Source organism: Oryx dammah, unplaced genomic scaffold, assembly GCF_014754425.2.
Source record: "Oryx dammah isolate SB20612 unplaced genomic scaffold, SCBI_Odam_1.1 HiC_scaffold_7, whole genome shotgun sequence".
NCBI classification, from domain to species: domain Eukaryota; kingdom Metazoa; phylum Chordata; class Mammalia; order Artiodactyla; family Bovidae; genus Oryx; species Oryx dammah.
The window spans coordinates 18,296,222-18,315,943 of NW_024070191.1; the positions used below are offsets into that span (position 1 = coordinate 18,296,222).

At 42.2% G+C, this 19,722-nt stretch overlaps 2 protein-coding genes across 3 annotated transcripts in view; one reads left to right on the top strand and one right to left on the bottom strand.

Annotated features, from left to right (window-relative positions):
* Positions 1–11,010: 11,010 nt before the first annotated feature.
* On the bottom strand, positions 11,011–11,982 carry LOC120865604 (basic proline-rich protein-like). Its single transcript, XM_040242881.1, has one exon. The coding sequence runs from the start codon at positions 11,980–11,982 to the stop codon at positions 11,011–11,013; it is 972 nt and encodes a 323-aa protein (XP_040098815.1).
* The window catches only part of MTUS1 (microtubule associated scaffold protein 1), a 184,439-nt gene continuing 176,554 nt past the window's right edge, over positions 11,838–19,722 (top strand). For both annotated transcript variants that reach the window (XM_040243143.1, XM_040243144.1), the window contains exon 1: positions 11,838–11,853. The gene's annotated coding sequence lies outside the window, so the exon portion shown is untranslated. The remainder of the gene's footprint in view (positions 11,854–19,722) is intronic.

The window sequence follows — 19,722 nt, forward strand, 5'->3', positions numbered from 1 at the left end:
GTGTGACCTGAATCTCGTGTTTCTCACTAAAAGGTCCTTAACAACAGATTATACAATTGTTCCTGATTCTTTTCATTTAAAACTTACCTTTAGTTTTAATGTAACGCATTATTTTTGAGCTATACATCTGCTGTTGGAAAGCAACAGTAAATCTAATGAAGAATTATGAAGAGTTTGGTGCTCGGAGGTCAAACTGACCTGGGTTTCCATCCTATGTCCTGTTAATTATCAGCTGTGTGACACTGGGTAATATTTCTAGCCAGACTGGGTTTCAATTTTTAATTTATAAAATGGATAAAATAATACCTAGTTAATAGGGTTGTTATGGGTAATTATACAACACATGTAAAATATAAAATGCTTATACTAGTGCATGGCACACATCAAGGTTTGCTATTATTATTTTTATAATCATAATTAATTTTAATGACAGGATTTTAACCACAAAACTCTTGAATCTATGCTCTCTATCAAGCTGCGTGCTGCTGTTTAACTTTTCAAGGCTATGTTTCTATATTTTCTTTTTACATTTTTTTGTTGAAGTATAGTTGATTTACAGTGTTGTGCCAATGTTTCTATATTTTCTGAATTGCCTGATTTGATAGGAGGATCTCTGTTATTAAATCTACTCCTTTTACATCTTAGAAAGATATTTTCCTATGCTTTTTAAGTTTAGCTATGTCATCCTTTGCATTTAAAAGATATTCATAACCTTACTTTAAGATTCCAACCAAGTTTGACTAAAACAAAAGGACCTCACAAAGATTCTGTAATGCTGAGGCAGCTATCTGTACTCTGTCGCATTTTAATCAATTTCTATTCCTTCAGAGAGATTAAGTTTCTCATAATTACAAGTGAAGTGAACATAGGGCTTATGCAGACCTGGGCTTAAATTCTATTTCAGAAAATTGCGGTGCTGATTAGATTAATGCAAATGGAAATAACAGATATGGAAACTGATAGCAAAATATCAAGCACATAGTCGACTTCAAGTAAAAGCTGGTTGCCTTCTGCTGTGTTCTTTTTTTCTCTCTATGGATCTCTTTAAGCATCCACAGAAGGCTTCGGTCAACCTGTGTGAACATTTCATTCTCTGTGCTGTCAAGAAGTGCCCACCAAACAGGTTTTGTGGTGACCAAAATTTTCCATCTGATAGTCACTGTGTCTGGAAGATGGAGGGTCACCAATCTCTCCATAAAAACAGAGGATCACAGCACTGTATTACACACATCATGAAATGATTGTCACAATAAGTTAGTGAACATCTCACATAAATACAAAAGAAAAAAAAATTTTTTCCTTGTAATGAGAACTCAGGATTTACCTTTCATATATAACATGAAGCAGTGTTAATTATATTTATCATGTTGGCCATTATAGCACTTGTTGTTGTTCAGTAGCTAAGTCATGTCTGACTCTTTGAGACTCCATGGACTGCAGCACGCCAAGCTTCCCTGTCCCTCATTATCTCTCGGAGTTTGTACTTTTGATCATCTTCATCCAGTTCCTACTCCCCTTCTACTTCTTAAGTGAAGCAGTGGCTTTAAAGGATGTTTATTTTATAAAATGTATTAGGTTACTAATTTGTTTCATGAAGTTTTGTGTCTGTTATGTTTTAAAATTAGACTGTGGTGTAACAAAAAATGGATTAGGTCTTTGCCCCAGTTAAAGGCACAAAGATCCTAAAACCCTTGGAATTTCTCCAAAAGTAGGTATATCTTTCCTCAGTGGTGGCTTCCCTGGTGGCGCAGATGGTAAAGCGTCTGTCTGCAATGCAGGAGACCTGGGTTGGGAAGATCCTCTGGAGAAGGAAATGGCAACCCACTCCAGCACTCTTGCCGGGAAAATCCCATGGATGGAGGAGCCTGGTAGGCTGCCATCCATGGGGTCTCAAAGAGTTGGATACAACTGAGCGATTACACCTCACTTTACTTCCTCATTCATAAGAAGCTGCTTTTGAGCACACTTAAGTTTCTGCTTCCCTGAGTTGGGGCTTCTCTGGTGTCTCAGATGATAAAGAATCTGCCTACAATGCAGGAGACCTGGGTTTGATCCCTGGGTTGGGAAGATCCCTTGGAAAAGGGAATGGCAACCCACTCCAGTATTCTTGCCTGGGGAATTCCATGGACAGAGGCACCTGGTGGACAGTCCATGGGATCACAAAGAGTTGAACATGACTAACACATCACTGCCTCGATGGACACAAGTCTGAGTGAACTCCGGGAGTTGGTGATGGACAGGGAGGCCTGGCATACTGCGATTCATGGGGTCACAAAGAGTTGGACACAACTGAGCGACTGAACTGAACTAAAACTGAACACTTCACTTGACTTAGGGTGGGATTCCTATACAGCCTCAGGATGGGATTGGTCATGAGAAAGACCTGTTGTTTAGAAGGTTGGAACTTTCAGCCCTGCTCAGCGACCTCTGGAAGGGGAAAGGGGTGGTACGAGGGTGCTTCAGATTGAGCTCTATAAAAATTCTTGAATAAGCTTTGATGAGCTTTGAGGTCGGTGAATGCATCCAGGCACTGGAAAGGCAGTGCACCCACTTCCACGGGGGCAGAAGCTCTGGTGCTCTGGGACCTTCTACATCTCACTCCTTATACCTCTTCATCTGTCTATCCTTTTAATAATGTCCTTTGTAATAAACTGATACATATAAATAAATGTTTCTCTGAGTTCTGTGAACCTCTCTAGCAAATTAATCAGACCCAAGAAGAGGGCTTCCCTGGTGGCTCAGCTGGTAAAGAATCTACCTGCAATGTGGGAGACCTGGGTTCAATCCCTGGGTTGGGAAAAATCCCCTGGAGAAGGGAAAGGCTACCCACTCCAGTATTCTGGCCTGGAGAATTCCATGGACTGTATACTCCATGGGGTCGCAAAGAGTCGGACACGATTGAGCAACTTTCACTTTCACAAGAAGAGAGTCACGGGAACCTCCAATTTATAGCCAGTTGGTCAGAAACACGACTTCCCAAGTGGCACATTGGTAAAGAATCTGCCTGCCGATGTAGGAGATGAAGGAGACCTGGTTTGATCCCTGGGTCTGGAAGGGAGGAGGAAATGGCAACCCACTCCAGTATTCTTGCCTGGGAAATTCCGTGGACAGAGGAGCCTGGTCCGTAGGGCAGCAAAGAGTGGGACTTGACTGAGCATGAGCACACACACTCAGGGTCAGGAGCTCACGTAACAAGCTGGACTTGGGTGCGTCATCTGAAGTGGAGAGGTCTTGTGAGACTGAGCTCTTATCCTGTGGGATCTGATGCTATCAAAGAAGTGAGTGAAATTTGTAAGGCAACCTGTCAGTGTTCTCAGAATTGATTTGTGTGTGTTGGAATAAAACACATTGGAGAAGTTTAAAAAATTCACCCATGTCTTTCTGGATAGAAGATAAATTAATTAAATTTATAGATAGAAGTTAAATTAATATTTAAAGGGTTGCATCCAGGTACGTTCATTTTAATGGAAACCTGTTGGAGTTTACCTAGAATGCTGAACTGTTGAAAGAGGTGACTTTGGGTATTTACACTGAAAGTGGCACTTACTTTTTGCCTTTTAACTTATCACCAGTGGAAAAGTCTTCTACACTAAAGACTGCTTTAGGGAATTCCCTGGCAGTCAAGTGGTTAGGACTCTGCCCTTTCACTGCTAAGGGCCTAAGTTCAATCCCTGGTTGGGGAACTCAGATCCCACAAGCTGTGCAGCATGATGAAAAATTTTTTAATAAATAAATAAAGGCTCTTAAGAGGAATGAGATTGTTTCTTGTCCCCAGAGGGTATATGGTGGGGTGTGGGAAGAAAATATGAGAACTGTAATCTAGTTATCGATTTTTGAATCTGATCCATTTCTATTTTTCTGTGTAGTTTATTGTGTACATATCAGTATTCTGATGCTATATACAATGTATAAAGAAACAAATGTTGGCATGCACACTTAATTTTTTTATAGATGGGGTGTATGGGGGAATGGTTTGGAAATCACTGGTCTGCTCACTTGAATATTTCAGGTGTGAAATGAAAGGCGAAGTGAGGAGGAATGTGGCAGGCCTCGGTAGACTGGAGGGGATGGTGTTGGGGAAGGTAAGCCTTTCCTCAGCTCAAGTTCACAGACCAATGGGAAGGGAAATGAGTGATATCAGTAATTCCAAACATACTTTGTCCTCACAAAGCCCCCATGAGATCTAAAAAAGTAATTTTATAGAAAAGACCCTAAGATCTAAACCTGATCAAATCAATTAAAACATATCTATTAATAGGTATCAAAACTAAGTCTTATTTGTGTCCCTGATTTTGGAGTGATAATGTTTTTTTTTGTTTGTTTTGTTTTTGGAGTGATAATATTTTATGGGGTTTTTTTGGTCTTGTGTTCTTTGTTTGGTCAAGCTGCACAGCATGTGGGATCTTAGTTCCCTAATCACAGATTGAACCCATGTCCTCTGCAGTGGAAGCAGAGTCTGAACCACCGGATCACCAGGGAAGTCCCAGTCGTATTTTTTTTTTTGCTGGTTGTAGTGGATTTATTCTATTTAAAATCTGCAGACAATAATTTTTTTTTACTGGATTAGATAACAAATATATACATACGTACATATACACATATGTACGTATGTATATGGTAATTGGTAATTGTGTTGTAAATTATGAAAAACTAACCATAATTTTGTAGATACTCAAAAAGAGATAAAAAGTAGACTTATCCAAAACAGATAGATCTTTGGTAGTGTTAAACTGCTCTCCTGGATTATCAATCTGACTTCTCAATGTTCTAGAAACCCAGAATTAAGATCGCCCTGCTTGCCGGTCACTAACCAGGCACGCTGACCTGACAGTGTTGTCACAGAGCAGTGTGCAGTTTAGGCCCTTGGTGCGGGTCCTATCCACTGTATGAAGAGAATAATGAGGGTAGCATTTCCAGTGGCTCTATCCTGAATTGCCAGTCTATGTTTAGAAGAGCGGTTCTATTTTGAGGAATGCTTATGTAAGAGCATGAGAGCTAATTGCTGTCATTGATTTAGTCTAGGGCTCTTCCTACATCATTATATTTTGAAACATTTGTTAGAACTTAGAACACTAGGCCTGCTGGACTGCATATCCTATGCAAGGCCGGAGGATCTCCAGGTCAAGGATGGATCAGGAACTCTGATCCCAGACCAAAAGCTGTAAAAGTTCAGTTCAGTTCAGTCGCTCAGTTGTGTCTGGCTCTTTGCGACCCCATGGACTGCAGCACGTCAGGCCTCCCTGTCCATCACCATCTCCCGGAGCCTACTCATGTCCATCGTGTCGGTGATGCCATCCAACCATCTCATCCTCTGTCATCCCCTTCTTCTCCCACCTTCAATCTTTCCCAGCATCAGGATCTTTTCCAATGAGTTGGTTCTCCACATCAGTATTGAACCAAAATCAATCAGATGAGGCCTGGACAGGTCACCATGAAGCAACACTGAACCCACTGAACTCCACGGTTTGCACTCTTTTTTAGGAGATCACTGATCAATTATCAAGGCCTGAGGGAAATGGAGACTAGTTGGAAGGCATCTCCCAGCCCTTGCATTTGGCCAGGAGCATAAGGCCAGAGGTATAAATTGAAAGCATATTCAAAAAGTCTAAATCAAGACTATGATAGTCTCAAAGATATGGGATTTCAGAGTCACAAACTTGTTATTATATTTTTCAGGAAGCAATAAATAGTTTGCAATTGAAAAGACATCCACTTTTTAAGGAAAGACTGTCAGATCAGAGCAAAGGCTAACCAAGTCCAAGTGTGACACAGTTATGATTCACTGTCAAGAGTGGATTACACACAACAGTAGTTTCTTTAGTCATGACATTTAAAAGAGTCCAAGTAAACATTTTCAAAGTGGTTTCATAACAAAGTGGTAGTGCTATATATTTTTAAATTTTTTCCTAATATGAAGTGGTCAAAAGCACAATTACAGAACAACTTGTTTGTGCATGAGCTAAAATAATTTTGGCATCATGCTATAAGAATGATTCCTTCTACCGAGTCTATAAATGGAATAAAAGGACTGTTGAAGATGCCTTCCATTTTATTAGAGGATGGAGAAGTTTCTTAGATGTTCTCAAGTCATTTTGATAAGAGAAAGCTATATTTCCTTATAACTGCTACGGCTGTGAACTCACAAGAAACTCTTTTCTTTCTTGAGATACTTTACTTATTAATCTGCAGACTTCTACACTAGAACATCCCTAATCTGATCTCACCCTTTTGGAACACAGAGAGAGGAGTCCACTTGAGTCTCCAAACCCACTGAAAAGAATGGATAATTAGGAACCTAAGAATTATTTGTAAATAAATCAAGACCATTCACTGCTGTGATGATGTTTTCTTGCTCTGCAGTCATTGCTACCGTTGGTCAGTATGCACATTTGACTTTGCATGTCTCATGATCTTGGGATACAAGTCACAAAAGTCACATGGCAATTTGTAATGTACATCTTTCTATTAACAAAAATAGGAAAAAAGTCATCTACAGCATTACAGAATTCTAGCATTCCGGGTCTCTATCACATCTAAGGGCTCCCCAGGTGGAACTAGTGGTAAAGAATCCACCTGCAATGTAGGAGACTCAAGAGATGCAGGTTCAATCCTTGGGTCAGGAAGATCCCCTGGAGAAGGAAATGGCAACCTACTCCAGTATTCTTGCCTGGAGAATTCCAGGGACAGAGGAGCCTGGCAGGCTACAGTCCATAGGGTCAGACATGACTAAAGCAACTGAGTTCACTTCTAATAATTATCAGATGACTGGCCGACTAGAAAATTTCTGGAATGTTGTATAAAGAAACATCTATCTCTAAGGTGAGGGATGTGTGGAGACATTAAAAATCTGACTGTGAGTATGTTTGATTTTCTGAAGACTATAGTAAGGAACTGCAGTCCAGTCATATCTGTTTCCGGTCAATCCTTGTTCACACTAGGTTGTTACAAGGTTTGATTGACGCTGACCTGGTACCTGATTGGGTGAATACCTTTGTTGAGTTTCATTAGAATACTTTGAGTTTTGTTCAAAATGACTACAAAAATAACCACATACATAAAAGGTTCTTACAGCATTATCAACAATATATTATTGTTTTCCATTCAGTAGTCTTGACTGGAAATGTGAGTGAAAACATTTTTTTATTTGAATTCAGTGCTAGGAAATTCAGTGCTTCCACTGAGGAACTATCAGCCCCTTTGGAAGAATGGCTGTTATGTAACTGGTTGGGGCACTTGGCTACCAAGAAGCTCACTGGCTTAATTTGTTACTCAGGGATATGTTTACTCTCAGATGTTTGCTTTTCCTTGGATTCTATTTTATATTTGTAAATATTTATTTTAAAATTTTACTGTGCCTGTCTTTGTGAGTTGCTCAGATCCCTTGTTCAATGAAGTGATAGTATAGTGTGTGTATTAGTTGCTCAGCCATATCCGACTCTTTGCGACCCCATGTACTATAGCCCACCAGGCTTCTTTGTCCATGGAATTCTCCAGGCAAGAATACTGAAATAGGTTCCCATTTCCTCCTCCAAAGTGATGGTATACGTTCAGTCACTAGTAGTGTCTGACTGTTTGCAACCCTATGGACTGTTTAGCACACTAGGCTCCTCTGTCCACGGTCTTCCGGAGTTTGCTCAAATTCATGTCCACTGAACGATAATGCTATCTAACCATCTCTTCCTCTGCCACTCCCTTCTCCTTTCAATCTTTCCCAGCATCAGGATCTTTTCCAAATTAAAAAACAAAAAGATATCAAACTTGAGAGTAAAATAAATGACTCCATGGAATTCCCACAGAATTACTTCCTCTGCACTCAAACCAATGGTACTAGAGTATCCCTCTTGGGAACTAGCCTGAGCTCCTTCTTTCATTTCTGATTGAATGTGACTTTGGGAAAATTAGCTGGAAGCTCTGCCCCAGGGAGATGTCACTGTTAATAAAATTCTGAGGAATTTGCTAGCTCATCATCTTCACCATAATCACAGCATGTTAGAATTGTATGTACTAAAGCCTTCATCTTTAGACTTCCCTGGTGGCTCAGATGGTAAAGCATCTGTCTACAACGGGAGACCCGGGTTTGATCGCTGGGTCGGGAAGATCCCCTGGAGAAGGAAATGGCAATCCACTCCAGTACTATTGCCTGGAAAATCCCATGGACAGTGGAGCCTGGTAGGCTACAGTCCATGGGGTCGCAAAGAGTCGGACACGACTGAACGACTTCACTTTCACTTCAAAGCCTTCATCTTTAGATAAACTAGAGAATAAATAGTTTGAAAGCATCTATAGAGAATTTTGCTGTTGCCCCATTAATGCATGAGAAATTTGATCATTTATTTATTTGTAAGTTAAATTAGTAAGGAGGGAATCTGAGTCATTCCTGATGGCAAACTTCAAGTGGTGAAAAATTTTAAGTTTTGAAACGGGTACTATTATTTACATCATTCAAGATTCAAAAAGTACAAAATTATATCTAGTGCAGTTTATCTTCAAATTTTCTCCAAATCCTGCCCTCCAGACACCCAGCTCCCTTCCCAAAAAGCAATCAATTTTACCAGTTTCTGGTATATCTTTTCAGAGACATTATGCTTCTACAAACAAACAATGGTATACAGTTTCCCCTTTTTAATAGAAAATACATTATTACATAATCATTTTGCATTTTAAAATTTGTGCACATAATGGATCTTAGAGATCATTTCACAGAAATTTAAAGAGCTCTCTTATTCTTTTTTTTTTTTTTTAAGCTTTCATAGTGTGTTAGCCACTCGGTTGTATCCGACTGTTTGCTATCCCATGGACTGTAGACCACCAAGCTCCTCTGTCCATGAAATTCTCCAGGCAAGAATACTGGAGTGGGTTGCCATTTCTTTCTCCAGGGGATCTTCCCAACCCAGGGATCAAACTTGGGTCTCTCGCATTGCAGGCAGATTCTTTTTACCATCTGAAACACTAGGGAAGCCCGCAGATGTCATTTTATGGCTGTATCAGTAATTTACCAGTCTTTTATTAATGAATGTACTTAAAAAATCTTTTGTTATAAAAAATGCTGAAATGGACAAGCTTATATACACCTGCCGGAGAAGGCAATGGCACCCCACTCCAGTACTCTTGCCTGGAAAATCCCATGGACGGAGGAGCCTGGTAGGCTGCAGTCCATGCGGTCGATAAGAGTTGGACACGACTGAGCGACTTCACTTTCACTTTGCACTTTCATGCATTGGAGAAGGAAATGGCAACCCACTCCAGAGTTCTTGCCTGGAGAACCCAGGGACAGGGGAGCCTGATGGGCTGCTGTCAGGGTCTCACAGAGTTGGACATGACTGAAGTGACTTAGCAGCATATACACCTGCCATTTCTCACATGTGTTGTAAGACGAATTCTTACAAGTAGACTTATAGGCTCAAAGATTATGTGCCTTTATAATTTTGTTAGGTATTGTGAATGGCCCTTAATGGAGAGCACTCTAATTTACATTCATAATCTGCACTTCGACTGTGTTTCTCCACACTTCTGCCAACACACAGAGGTTATCAAACTTTCTAATCTTTGTCAATGTCAATCTGATAAGTGAAAAGTAATTTCTCAGTGCAGTTTTAATTTGCATCTTTCTAATGAGGAAAAAAAAATGCTAATCTTTTTTTAGGACAAAGGATCACAAAGTCATGGGGTATTATCACCCTTTGTATTGTTCCTGGAGTCTATATTAGAGTTCAGAGATCAAGACCTTGGCAACATGCCCAGAACCAAGAAGGAAAGAAAAGGCAGTGGGCCCCATCTGAAGCATGTTTGCCTTGACAGAGACCCAGATGATGTCCCTAGAAGGTAACTTCTGTTTTTATGTGAATGCAATTAGAAGCTAAGTTTCAGATTCCTCAGTGGCCATAAAAGTTGCTTCTAAATACTTAGGAGTTTTTGTTTTGTTTTTTTCCTTCAATTTATACCGCAGAAAAATGAAGTAAAACAGGTTCTATATTTATAGATATAACTAAGCCACACAATAGAACTGTAGGAGGTTGGACCAAGTCATCTGGGTCACATGAGGGTTATAAAGATTAAATAATATGTTTAACACTAGGAGTAGTCTGCTTAGGCAGGAGGCATGTTGCTAATTAGCATATTTGCCTCATGACCTGCAGAAACAAATGTTAGTGCTTTGTTTTAATTTGTGTTGTTTTCTGGTGCTTTTGCATAAGGAAGAACTATTCAATGGTGTTTGATGCTGTATCTCTAAAAATAATCTCAAAGAACTGTCCTCCAGGTAATGGAATAAAAAGATTAGGAGTTAGGTCAGCTTAGTTTGTGCTAGCCCCTCCCTCACTAGCTGTGCGACCTTGAGCAAATCGCTTGACCTTTCTGAGCTTCCATTTCCTCACTTGAAAAATGGAGGTAATAATCTGACCTATTTATTACTTGATGTTGTTGAAGAACTAATGGAATACTGTACAGTGAAAAGTACAACAGTAAATGGCAATATATCTATTAGTTGATCTGATATTAACAGTGTAGAAAACTTTGTCAATTACAGTATTATCAGCTTAATTTTCAAGAAAAAAAAAAAAAAAAAAACCCCAAACAAAAAAGTCACTTCTCTTGAAAAGTTTTTGGGAAATCCAAACCAGGTAATTTAACATTTCAAAGAAATTTGAAGTCAAGTTGTCTGACATTTAATAATTCAATAACGTAATTAATACATCTCTCGTAGGTGGACTAGCCTCTTTGGAAAAGCTTTGTATTTAAAATAGGCCGATAAGGAAAATATTTTACGGGTCTAATAGCTATGGATGACGTTTGTTCAGTTTAGTAAAAGGGACTTAATTCGTGTTTTGAGAAAAGTGGGTTGGGCCTCGTCTTCTCCCACCCCCGCCCCCCCGCGGGTCTTTAGGAACTCTTCTGGGTTTAACCTGTACTAGGTGTTAGCTAGTTAACCGCTTAGAAGCACAAAGGTAATACCGATCTGGAGTCGGGACACTCTGAAGACAAAATCACTGCTGGTTGCTCGCCCACCTCCGCTCAGACAATTCTGCCCGCTTGCCTCTCCCACCCGCAGCCCGTCCCGCCCCCGCGGCCCTGCCCCAGGGCTAGCGGGAAGCCCGCGAGCTCGCACGGAAAACTCAGGTGACAGGAGGGGAGTTGGAGGTAGATCCGCTCGGCAGCCGGCCAGGTTTGGGGGCCCGGCCGAGCTCGGGTCGCCCGCCGTGGGCCGCTGTGGTCCCGGACCCGCGGTTCCGCCAGGCGCGCGGGCAGCAGCCGCGGGTCTCGCGCCGCACGTGGCAACAGGTGCATCTCGGCCGGAGCGGGCGCCGCGGGCGCGGGGTGGGTGGGTACGCAGCCCGGGAGCGAGAGCCGGAAGCCAGCCCGTCCGCGGAGCCGAGCGCCTGGAGCCTGCGGGGCCGGCGTCTTGAGGTTTGGCCTCGCGCGTCTTTCAGGTTTCTTGGGGAGGTGGGGGGCGCAGCCCCCTCGGCGGCCGCCCGGCCTTTGTCTCCTGCAGCGAGGCGCAGGCTGGGGCCGCCGGCAGGGAGCGGCGGGCGGGCGAGGGGGCACAGGCGGCCGCGCTCGCCTATTTACAAGTTTTCCCAACTCCCCGCCCTGGCTCCACCCCCGGCGGCCCGGGAGGAGGCGCGGAGGCTGGGGGCGCCCCGGACTCGGGGTTCCCGCCTGGCAGCTGCAGCGGCGGCCGGCGTGCGGCCGGGGGCAGGGGTGGAGGACGAGCCCCGCGGTGCCCAGGTGCACGCCCGGCCCTGAGTGCACGCGGGCCTCGCGGGTGGGCCTGGCGCGCCTCTGCCGGGGGTCCGAGGGGCGCCCGGGCTCGGCGTCGGGGCTGCGCAGCGCGGGGTCGGCTCGGCGGCGCTGCGGGTGAGTGCGGAGTTGGTGCCGATGCGCGGGGGCGCGGAGGGGATCTGGGCCGGGCGGTGGGGGGCGTCCTGGGACCTCGGGTGCAGGAGTTGGGGGAGAGCTGCGGAGGCTGCGGACGGCTGGTCTCATGTGGGGGCAGCGCGGCACCGAGGGAGGGACGGATGCGGATCTCCTAGCTGTCACCTTGAAAGTGACCGAGGGAGCTCCCAGGGGAGTCAGTTTCGCAGACTGACAAGTCCTCCGCCGGAAGCCGCCCACCGGACACTTGACCCTACTGGGCCGCCGGTCTCAGCCGTCCCGCTGGGCGGTTCGCTGGGGCCCATTCTCAGCTTGGTCGATCCGGGCTGGAAATAGGACATTCTTGGGGTTGCGGCAGTTCTCAAGGCCCTTCGCCTGGGTCTGATTACTTCTTGAGGTTCGCATGTGCTTCCCTAGCTATTTAGAAAAATCCAACTCTCTACTAAGGTCACCTGATTAACTCGAGTAATTGGTGGACTTAGGTGTTTACCTACCTTCAAGAAACCTTTTCCCTCTTCTTTTTCAGACTTGCTCTTTTATATTATTTATTGATTTTTGGCTTGGATTCATTTATTTTTGAGTAGGAATGAAGAGATTAATTCTTCACTAAGCCTGCATAAAGTTTCACACGTTCTATTAACTACTATTTGTTTTGAGGACTCAGGGTACTAGGAAATCTGGTGTCTTTTTTTTTCCGTTTGTTTGAATCAAGTCTTAGGCAAAACAGGGGAGATGAAAGCATTTGTGTTTAGCCAGGTGATAGGAATTCAATTATTGTCACTTTAAACCTCGAGCCCTTGGGCTGAAGGGTGAGCGTGTCCCTGTTAGGCCTGGAGGGAAGATGGGAGGGGACTCTAAGAGGCAGGAGAATTTTTAAAAAATGGGTCTCTCCTTCCTGGGAACCTTTGACCTTCTTAAAGAGTGTAGATACGCCCAGATAAGAGTGTGTGGTTAACCCTGAAAGGAATTACATAGTTGAAATTGCTATTCTGTAGACAAACTTCTTCAGGGATAATTAGGGCAGGAAATGATAGGCAATTTAAATTGATACAATGATGCCCTGTTTGAACAGTGCTTTGCAATGTATAAAATGTTTTATTTTTTTCCCTCAAGTACAGTATTCCATAAGTTATGCAAAGAAATGATTAAATAGATGTACTCAAAAATACTTATGAATGGAATTTTGTTTTATAATATTTAACATACACCAACTTTTCTACCTATTTTTAAGATTAGCATTATATGGACAAATAATGCTGTAGAAGAGCTGCATCTTTTAATTATGTATCAATAATTCAGAGGATTATACAGTGCTGGAGTTCTTTCAGTATTTCTTGGAAGTGAAGCTGCAGTTATTAGCCTTGAACATTTAAAAAGTATGTCACTTAATAGCCCTGTTCTGTTGGCCTGGTTTGCTATGATTTCCAAGTAATGCCTGCTTGCAGTAAAAAAATGGTAGATTCAGAAAAAGGGTAAGGATTAAATAATTCCAGCATCCAAAGATAATTACAGTATTTTCTTTATACTTGTTAACATGTAACAGATTTATTACAGTTTTATAGTTTATACAAAACTGTGTAACTGTAGTTAATAACTTTTGCATGATTTTTTTCTCTGCTTAACATGTGACAAGATTTCCATGTCATTACAGTTCTATATATTATTACTGGCTACATAATATTACATTGTAACAATTTATGTAACCAATACCTTATAGTTGAACTTTTCATTTATTTCCAGTTACTATTATTAAATATATACTGATGCAACAAATGCATGTATGCTCAGTCACTCAGTCAGACTCTTTGCCACCCCATGGACAGCCAGCCAGTTTCCTCTGCCCATGGAATTTTCCAGGCAAGAAGAATACTGGAGTGGATTGCTGTTTCCTCCTCCAGGGGATCTTTCTGACTCAGGGATGGATCTCCTGCACTGGCAGGCAGATTCTTTACCACTGTGCCACCTGGGAAGCCTGGTGCAACAAATAACTTTTGTAAAACTTTTGTATGTATCTCCTGTGTTTCCTTAGAATAGAGTCCTCTGGAAGACAGTTGATGGCCCAAAGATGTATCCATACAGAGTGGTCATTGCTTCCCCCAAAAAAAAAAGTTTTACCAAAGTTTGTTCCCACCAGTTCCCTCTCTATGAGAGTATCTGTGTTACTGTATTCTTGTTAATGTGGAAACTTATCCTGCAAAGGAAAAATAATTCTTGCCAGTCTTATAGGTGAACGGTGCTGTCTCAGTATTTAAATTTCATTTCTTTGATTCCAAATGATGTTGAATATAAAAAAAATCTAGTTGTTTTCCATTTTTATTCCCTTTTAATTGAATGTAGTGCCAAATTTTTCTCCTGGAGATATTAGTATTTTTCTATGAATTCATAAGAGCCTTTTATAGACTGGTAGTAAACTTTTGCCTTTGGTAGTGCAGCTATCTCTCCCTCTATTTTGTCTTTGTCTTATAAAGACAAACAGCACACATGTATAGTGGTTCTGACTTATAGTTCTTTCTGTCCTTTAATATAGGCAAACCAGTTGACTTACTCAAAAGCAGAAACGTTTAACGCTCTGAATCATAGGCTAAGCATGACGTATCTTATGACACTGGTACGAGGTGACTCTTAAGAGAATCCTCCAGAATTTTCAAATGTATTGGAATCTCCATGTCTTGGAGTAGAGACTGTTGCAGAACAGAGTGGACTGTTGATGAGGGAGAGTTGTGCATGGCAAGTAACATTCAGAACAGCATCCTTTGAAATCAGAGAGGAAAGTTTTCAATTGCAGGGAATGAGCCTTTCAGATCTGTTCTATGATTATGTAAACTAGGGTCACAACCATTTATCTTCAGTGATCCATTGATGCTGCTACTGCTAAGTTGCTTCAGTCGTGTCTGACTCTGTGCGACCCCATAGACGGCAGCCCACCAGGCTCCGCCATCCCTGGGATTCTCCAGGCAAGAACACTGGAGTGGGTTGCCATTTCCTTCTCCAGTGCATGAAAGTGAAAAGTGAAAGTGAAGTCACTCAGTCGTGTCTGACTCAGCGACCCCATGGACTGCAGCCCACCAGGCTCCTCCGTCCATGGGATTTTCCAGGCAAGAGTACTGGAGTGGGGTGCCATCACCTTAGCAGTAGTATTTTGCCAGAATTCTTTTCATATCCATTTTGTTTTTTCATACCAAGTTATTGATTTGAGTCATTTCTTGATGTCTGATAAGATGTATATGTAATTTGAAAAATTTTTCCAAGTTAATTTTTTAACACCACTCATAGATTAAACTATTTATTTGAAGATGGGGAGAAAAAAACCCTTCTGATTTCTGAAACTTGAGTTATCTTTCCCTACTATAGAAGCTGTAATATACCCTGAGGGTGTTAAAAGACCTCACTCAGACTGCTGTCCATAAAAGCCTGAGTTTCTGCCTTTCAGTTCCCATCTTTTCCAGCCTAACAATAAACCATAGGGCCATATATGCGTGTGAGGGTGAGATTGGTATGCGGTGTGTGTGTTTGGAGGCACTTGGAAATGGGCCCAGACTTAGAGGTACGTGAGTCTGGAAGGAAGCGACCACTGCCCTTTAGCTGGCAGGTACTTGGGCAGCAGTGGCTTGCGGCCTCCACAGGAGATAAAGAGGGACCAAGGATGAGTGATCTTGCCTTGCAGGAAGAGAAGGATTGCACGGTTTGGTGCGACATTAGCCAACCTGAAATGTGGTTCAGAAAAGCCTGCTTTGATTGGGCTTCTCCAGAGTTGGCTTACCAAGTTGGATATCCAGTATAACCAGGAACTCAGTTTGACTGGCAACGTCTAAAAATTTATTTCTAAGCAGTTTTATGAAAGATTGCCCTCATGGTAGTTTCTTTTCAAAATGACTTCAATATTCTTTGAAATCAGCAGTTACTACTCTTTTATGTGGGTAGTTATTCATGATCTTAATGCATGACTTTTTCTTGTTCATTTGGCTCAAGATGAAAAAGACTTTTCCATTTTGGGGATGACAGATTTGGGGGCTACTCTTGACTATGTACAATGAAGCTTCATTTTTGTATACCGTAAGTAATTTGCAACTTGTGACTGTCCTGATGCCTAACTTTTATATAATCAAGGGGGGAAAAAAAGGGTTTGCTCCCCAACCTTACAGTGTAAACAAGGTTAAACCTAGTGCTATTTTGCTTAAGTAAATAGCATTCAAGTGTTGTAGAAGTACTTATTTGCATATAAATCTTTGATTCCGAAGTAACTTTGTTCATTAAAACTAGTAGGTTTTCCTTAGCCTTCAGTTTAAGCCCCACATCGAAGAGAAGCAAAAGTGTATTTACTTAAAGATAGCCAATAGGCCCAGATCTAAATTAATAAATGTTCTTGTGTACATATTACTTACATGAGTAAAAGAAAAATCACACATCCTACCTTTAGTCTAACCTAAAAAAAGTTTATTTCACTTTGAAGTTATTAAACTATGTACAGGTAGTTTTAAAGGCAGTTAAAGTTTCTTTTAAGGAGACGTTGACGTCTTCAGGATTGATTCGATTCTTTGTGAGCAGTGAAGGAAGATGAAAAGTGAGTCCTGAGTTTCTCAAGCAGGAAAGGGCAAACGGTTGTGAAAAATTATTGGGTCGGCCAAAATGTTCGCTTGGGCTTTTTCCGTACTACCTTACAGAAAAACCTGAGTGAACTTTTCAGCCGACCTAGCGCTTCCAGTTGGTGTCATGTCGTCTGAAACTGTACAGGTTTTGTGCTTCAGTAAACTGCTGAGTAGAAGGGCAGGCCTGGGCAGCACCCACCCTCCGCGCCCCCCCCACCCTGCCCCCCGCACTGTATGGACACAGTACAAGGAAGAGACAGGACTGGGAACAAAAGAGCAGGGAAAGGGGCAGTCCTAAGTGAAGGAGTCCCATTTTGTGGTTTTAACTATTATTTATTCTTGGCTGCATGGGCCTTTGTTGCGGTGAGCCGGCAGTTTCACTAGCTGCAGAGTACAGGCGCCAGGCGTACAGGCTTTAGTAGCTGCGGCGCGAGGGCTCAGCTGCTCTGGGGCATGGGGAATCCTCCCGGGCCAGCGATCGAACCTGTGTCCCCTGCACTGACAAGCAGACTCCTAACCCCCAGAGTACCAGGGCAAGTCCCAGGGAGAGGCTTTTTAAAGCCATTAAATTACCTTATTAGTCTTTTAAATTGTGCCTCGTCAACTTATATTTAAAATAAATGCCAAGAAAACATGAGTGTTGAGTTTGAGGGCCAATCATTCATAATTACCCGAATCTTCTTCAATGAATCAACATATTTTGGGGCATTTTGTGTCCTCATTTGGCATTGAGAAAGGAACCCCTCTAGGAGAGAGTCATTTATCAAAAGAGGAAGGAGAGGTGAAAAAATATATATTCTTGTGTAAATTAATCTGTAGCTTAACTTATGTTTATGGCAATGTTCATGGTTGGCTGTTGGTTGTTAGCTTGTCTTCCATGCTTTTTCTGCACTGGCGACTTGCTAATATTTAACTCAGACATTATTTACATACATCACAATTCTGAAGGAAAAACCAATATTTCTTCATCTTATTTCTGATAAGCAGGTCATATGATGTGTTTCTTATTGTTCAGTGACAAATGAGAAATTCTCTTTTATGTTTATCTCATAGATTTTCTTGATAGTTGGCAACAGTTAATGATATCAAGTTGAAACTGCATCTTTTAAAAACATAGTTCCCTTGGCTAGCTTCATGGAACAAAAATAGAAGCCGATACAGATACAGGCAGTCTAAGAGGCACCATTCACACGTGGACTTACCCTCCCTTTCCCAACCTCTGTCAAGTTGATTGAGTTATTTACCAGAATAACTACCAGTTAAATCTCCTTGTGCTATAAAATGTCTGTTTTTTTCTTGTACAGTAAACTGCTACACTGTAGTCATTTCATTCCTAGGTAGACTATTGATTTGAACCACATTTGTACATTTCTCCTAACCTAACTAAATTGTCCATAATTCAGATGAGAACTTCAGACATCTTCCTTGGTGGTAAGAAATCAAGAAAGATGGGAGAGGGACTTCCCTGGCAGTTTAGGACTCAGAACTCCCAATCCGGGGTTGAGAGTTTGATCCCTTGTTAGAGAACTGAGATCCCACATGGGGCTAGGCATGGTTAAAATTAAACAAACAAACAAAAAAAAAAATGAGAGAGGGACTTCCCTGGTGGTATAGTGGATGGAAATCCACCTGCCAGTGCAGGAGACACAGGTTCAATCCCTGGTCCAGGAGGATGCCACGTGCTGTGGAGCAACTGAGCCCGAGTACCACAACTACTGAGCCCAAGCTCTAGAGACAGCTCCGCAACAAGAGGAGTCACCACAGTCAGAAGCCCCGCAGCAGAGACCCAGCACAACCCCCAATAAATAATAAGGTTCAAAACATGGGAGAAATGGGTCACCAAGGGTACATTTTTCTGTTTACTGAGAAAAAATGCACCTGTTTTATTGGATCCTCTAGTTAGACCCTATATAGAATCAGGCCATCTGTACATGGTGTATACTTAGGATTATATGTCGATGTTAAGTGGTGGGAAAAAGACATGAGTAACAATCCTTACCTTTGGAATCTTAAGTTTGATTTTCTTCTGCCTCAAACCATCTTCTGAAAACTTTCTATGGGCCAAATATTGTACAGGGTAGATATGGAAAAAACAAAACTGGCTGCAGTTCTCATAGGAGTCAGTTCAAGAAAGCTTCCACCATTGTGAAAAGGGCTGTTTTGGAAATGTTGGTAAGTGTTCAGGTTCCCAGATGTGTTCTCTCGGGTCTCGGAAACTCTGCTTACTACCTTGACCAAATTTTGGTAGACATAAAGCTTCTTTGACATTTTTGGTTACCTAACGACTCCTGATCCTTACTCACTCTTATTCGTTTCCTTCTTACCAAAAGATGCTTAGCACTAGAGTCTGTGATTTCACTCACTTCCTCTGGATAATCTTTTTAGTGACCTTTTCCTGTATCTTTTTATTACATCTTATGAGCTTCTTGAGGATAGGGGCTAAACTTTATGATGCTGGGTAAAATTGTATTTTTAATAGTTATCTGTATTAGATGTAGCCTGGAGTAAATCATCCAGAGCTCTGAACTCTGATGGCATGAGAGTTTGAAATTCTTTCTTCAGTTAGTCATAGCTACTAGAGGATCTTTTAAGCCCAAGATATTAATTTCCTCACTGCTTTTCCTGACTTTCCTCCTTGTCTTCTCCTGGCGCTCCGTGCCCTCCATTCACTGTGATACACTCAGCCCAGCTCAACCTGTGGCTTTGTGTCCGTCTGGAAGACTGTACCGTTAGGTTGTTGTTATTCAGTCACTATGTCTGTGACTCTTCGCAGCCCCATAGACTGCAGCACGCCAGGTCCCCTCCCCTATCCTGTATCCCCTGTCCTCCACTATCTCCTGGAGTTTGCTCAGATTCATGTCCATTGAGTCAGTGCTGCTATCTGACCATCTCATCTTCTCCTGCTCCCTTCTCCTTTCACCTTCAATCTTTCCCAGCATCAGGGTCTTTTCGAATGAGTAGGCTCTTCGCATCAGGCGACCAAAGTATTGGAGCTTCAGCATCAGTCCTTCCAATGAATATTCAGGGTTGATGGGTAAAACAGAGCGGACGGTGTGTGGCTTCTGTGCCTTTGGAGTTATAATTCTGTCTTATTATGAGGTGCTGTTCTCAGAACATCTGGCACACCCATGTGCAAATACTTGCGCAGAGTTAATGCCTCCTGTGATCCTTTTTATTCCATTCTCCATTTGGGCAGACAGCCCCAAGTTGACAGTTTCTCATGAATAGAGACTTGGACTGTTTCTTGTCTGGGGAAATACGTATT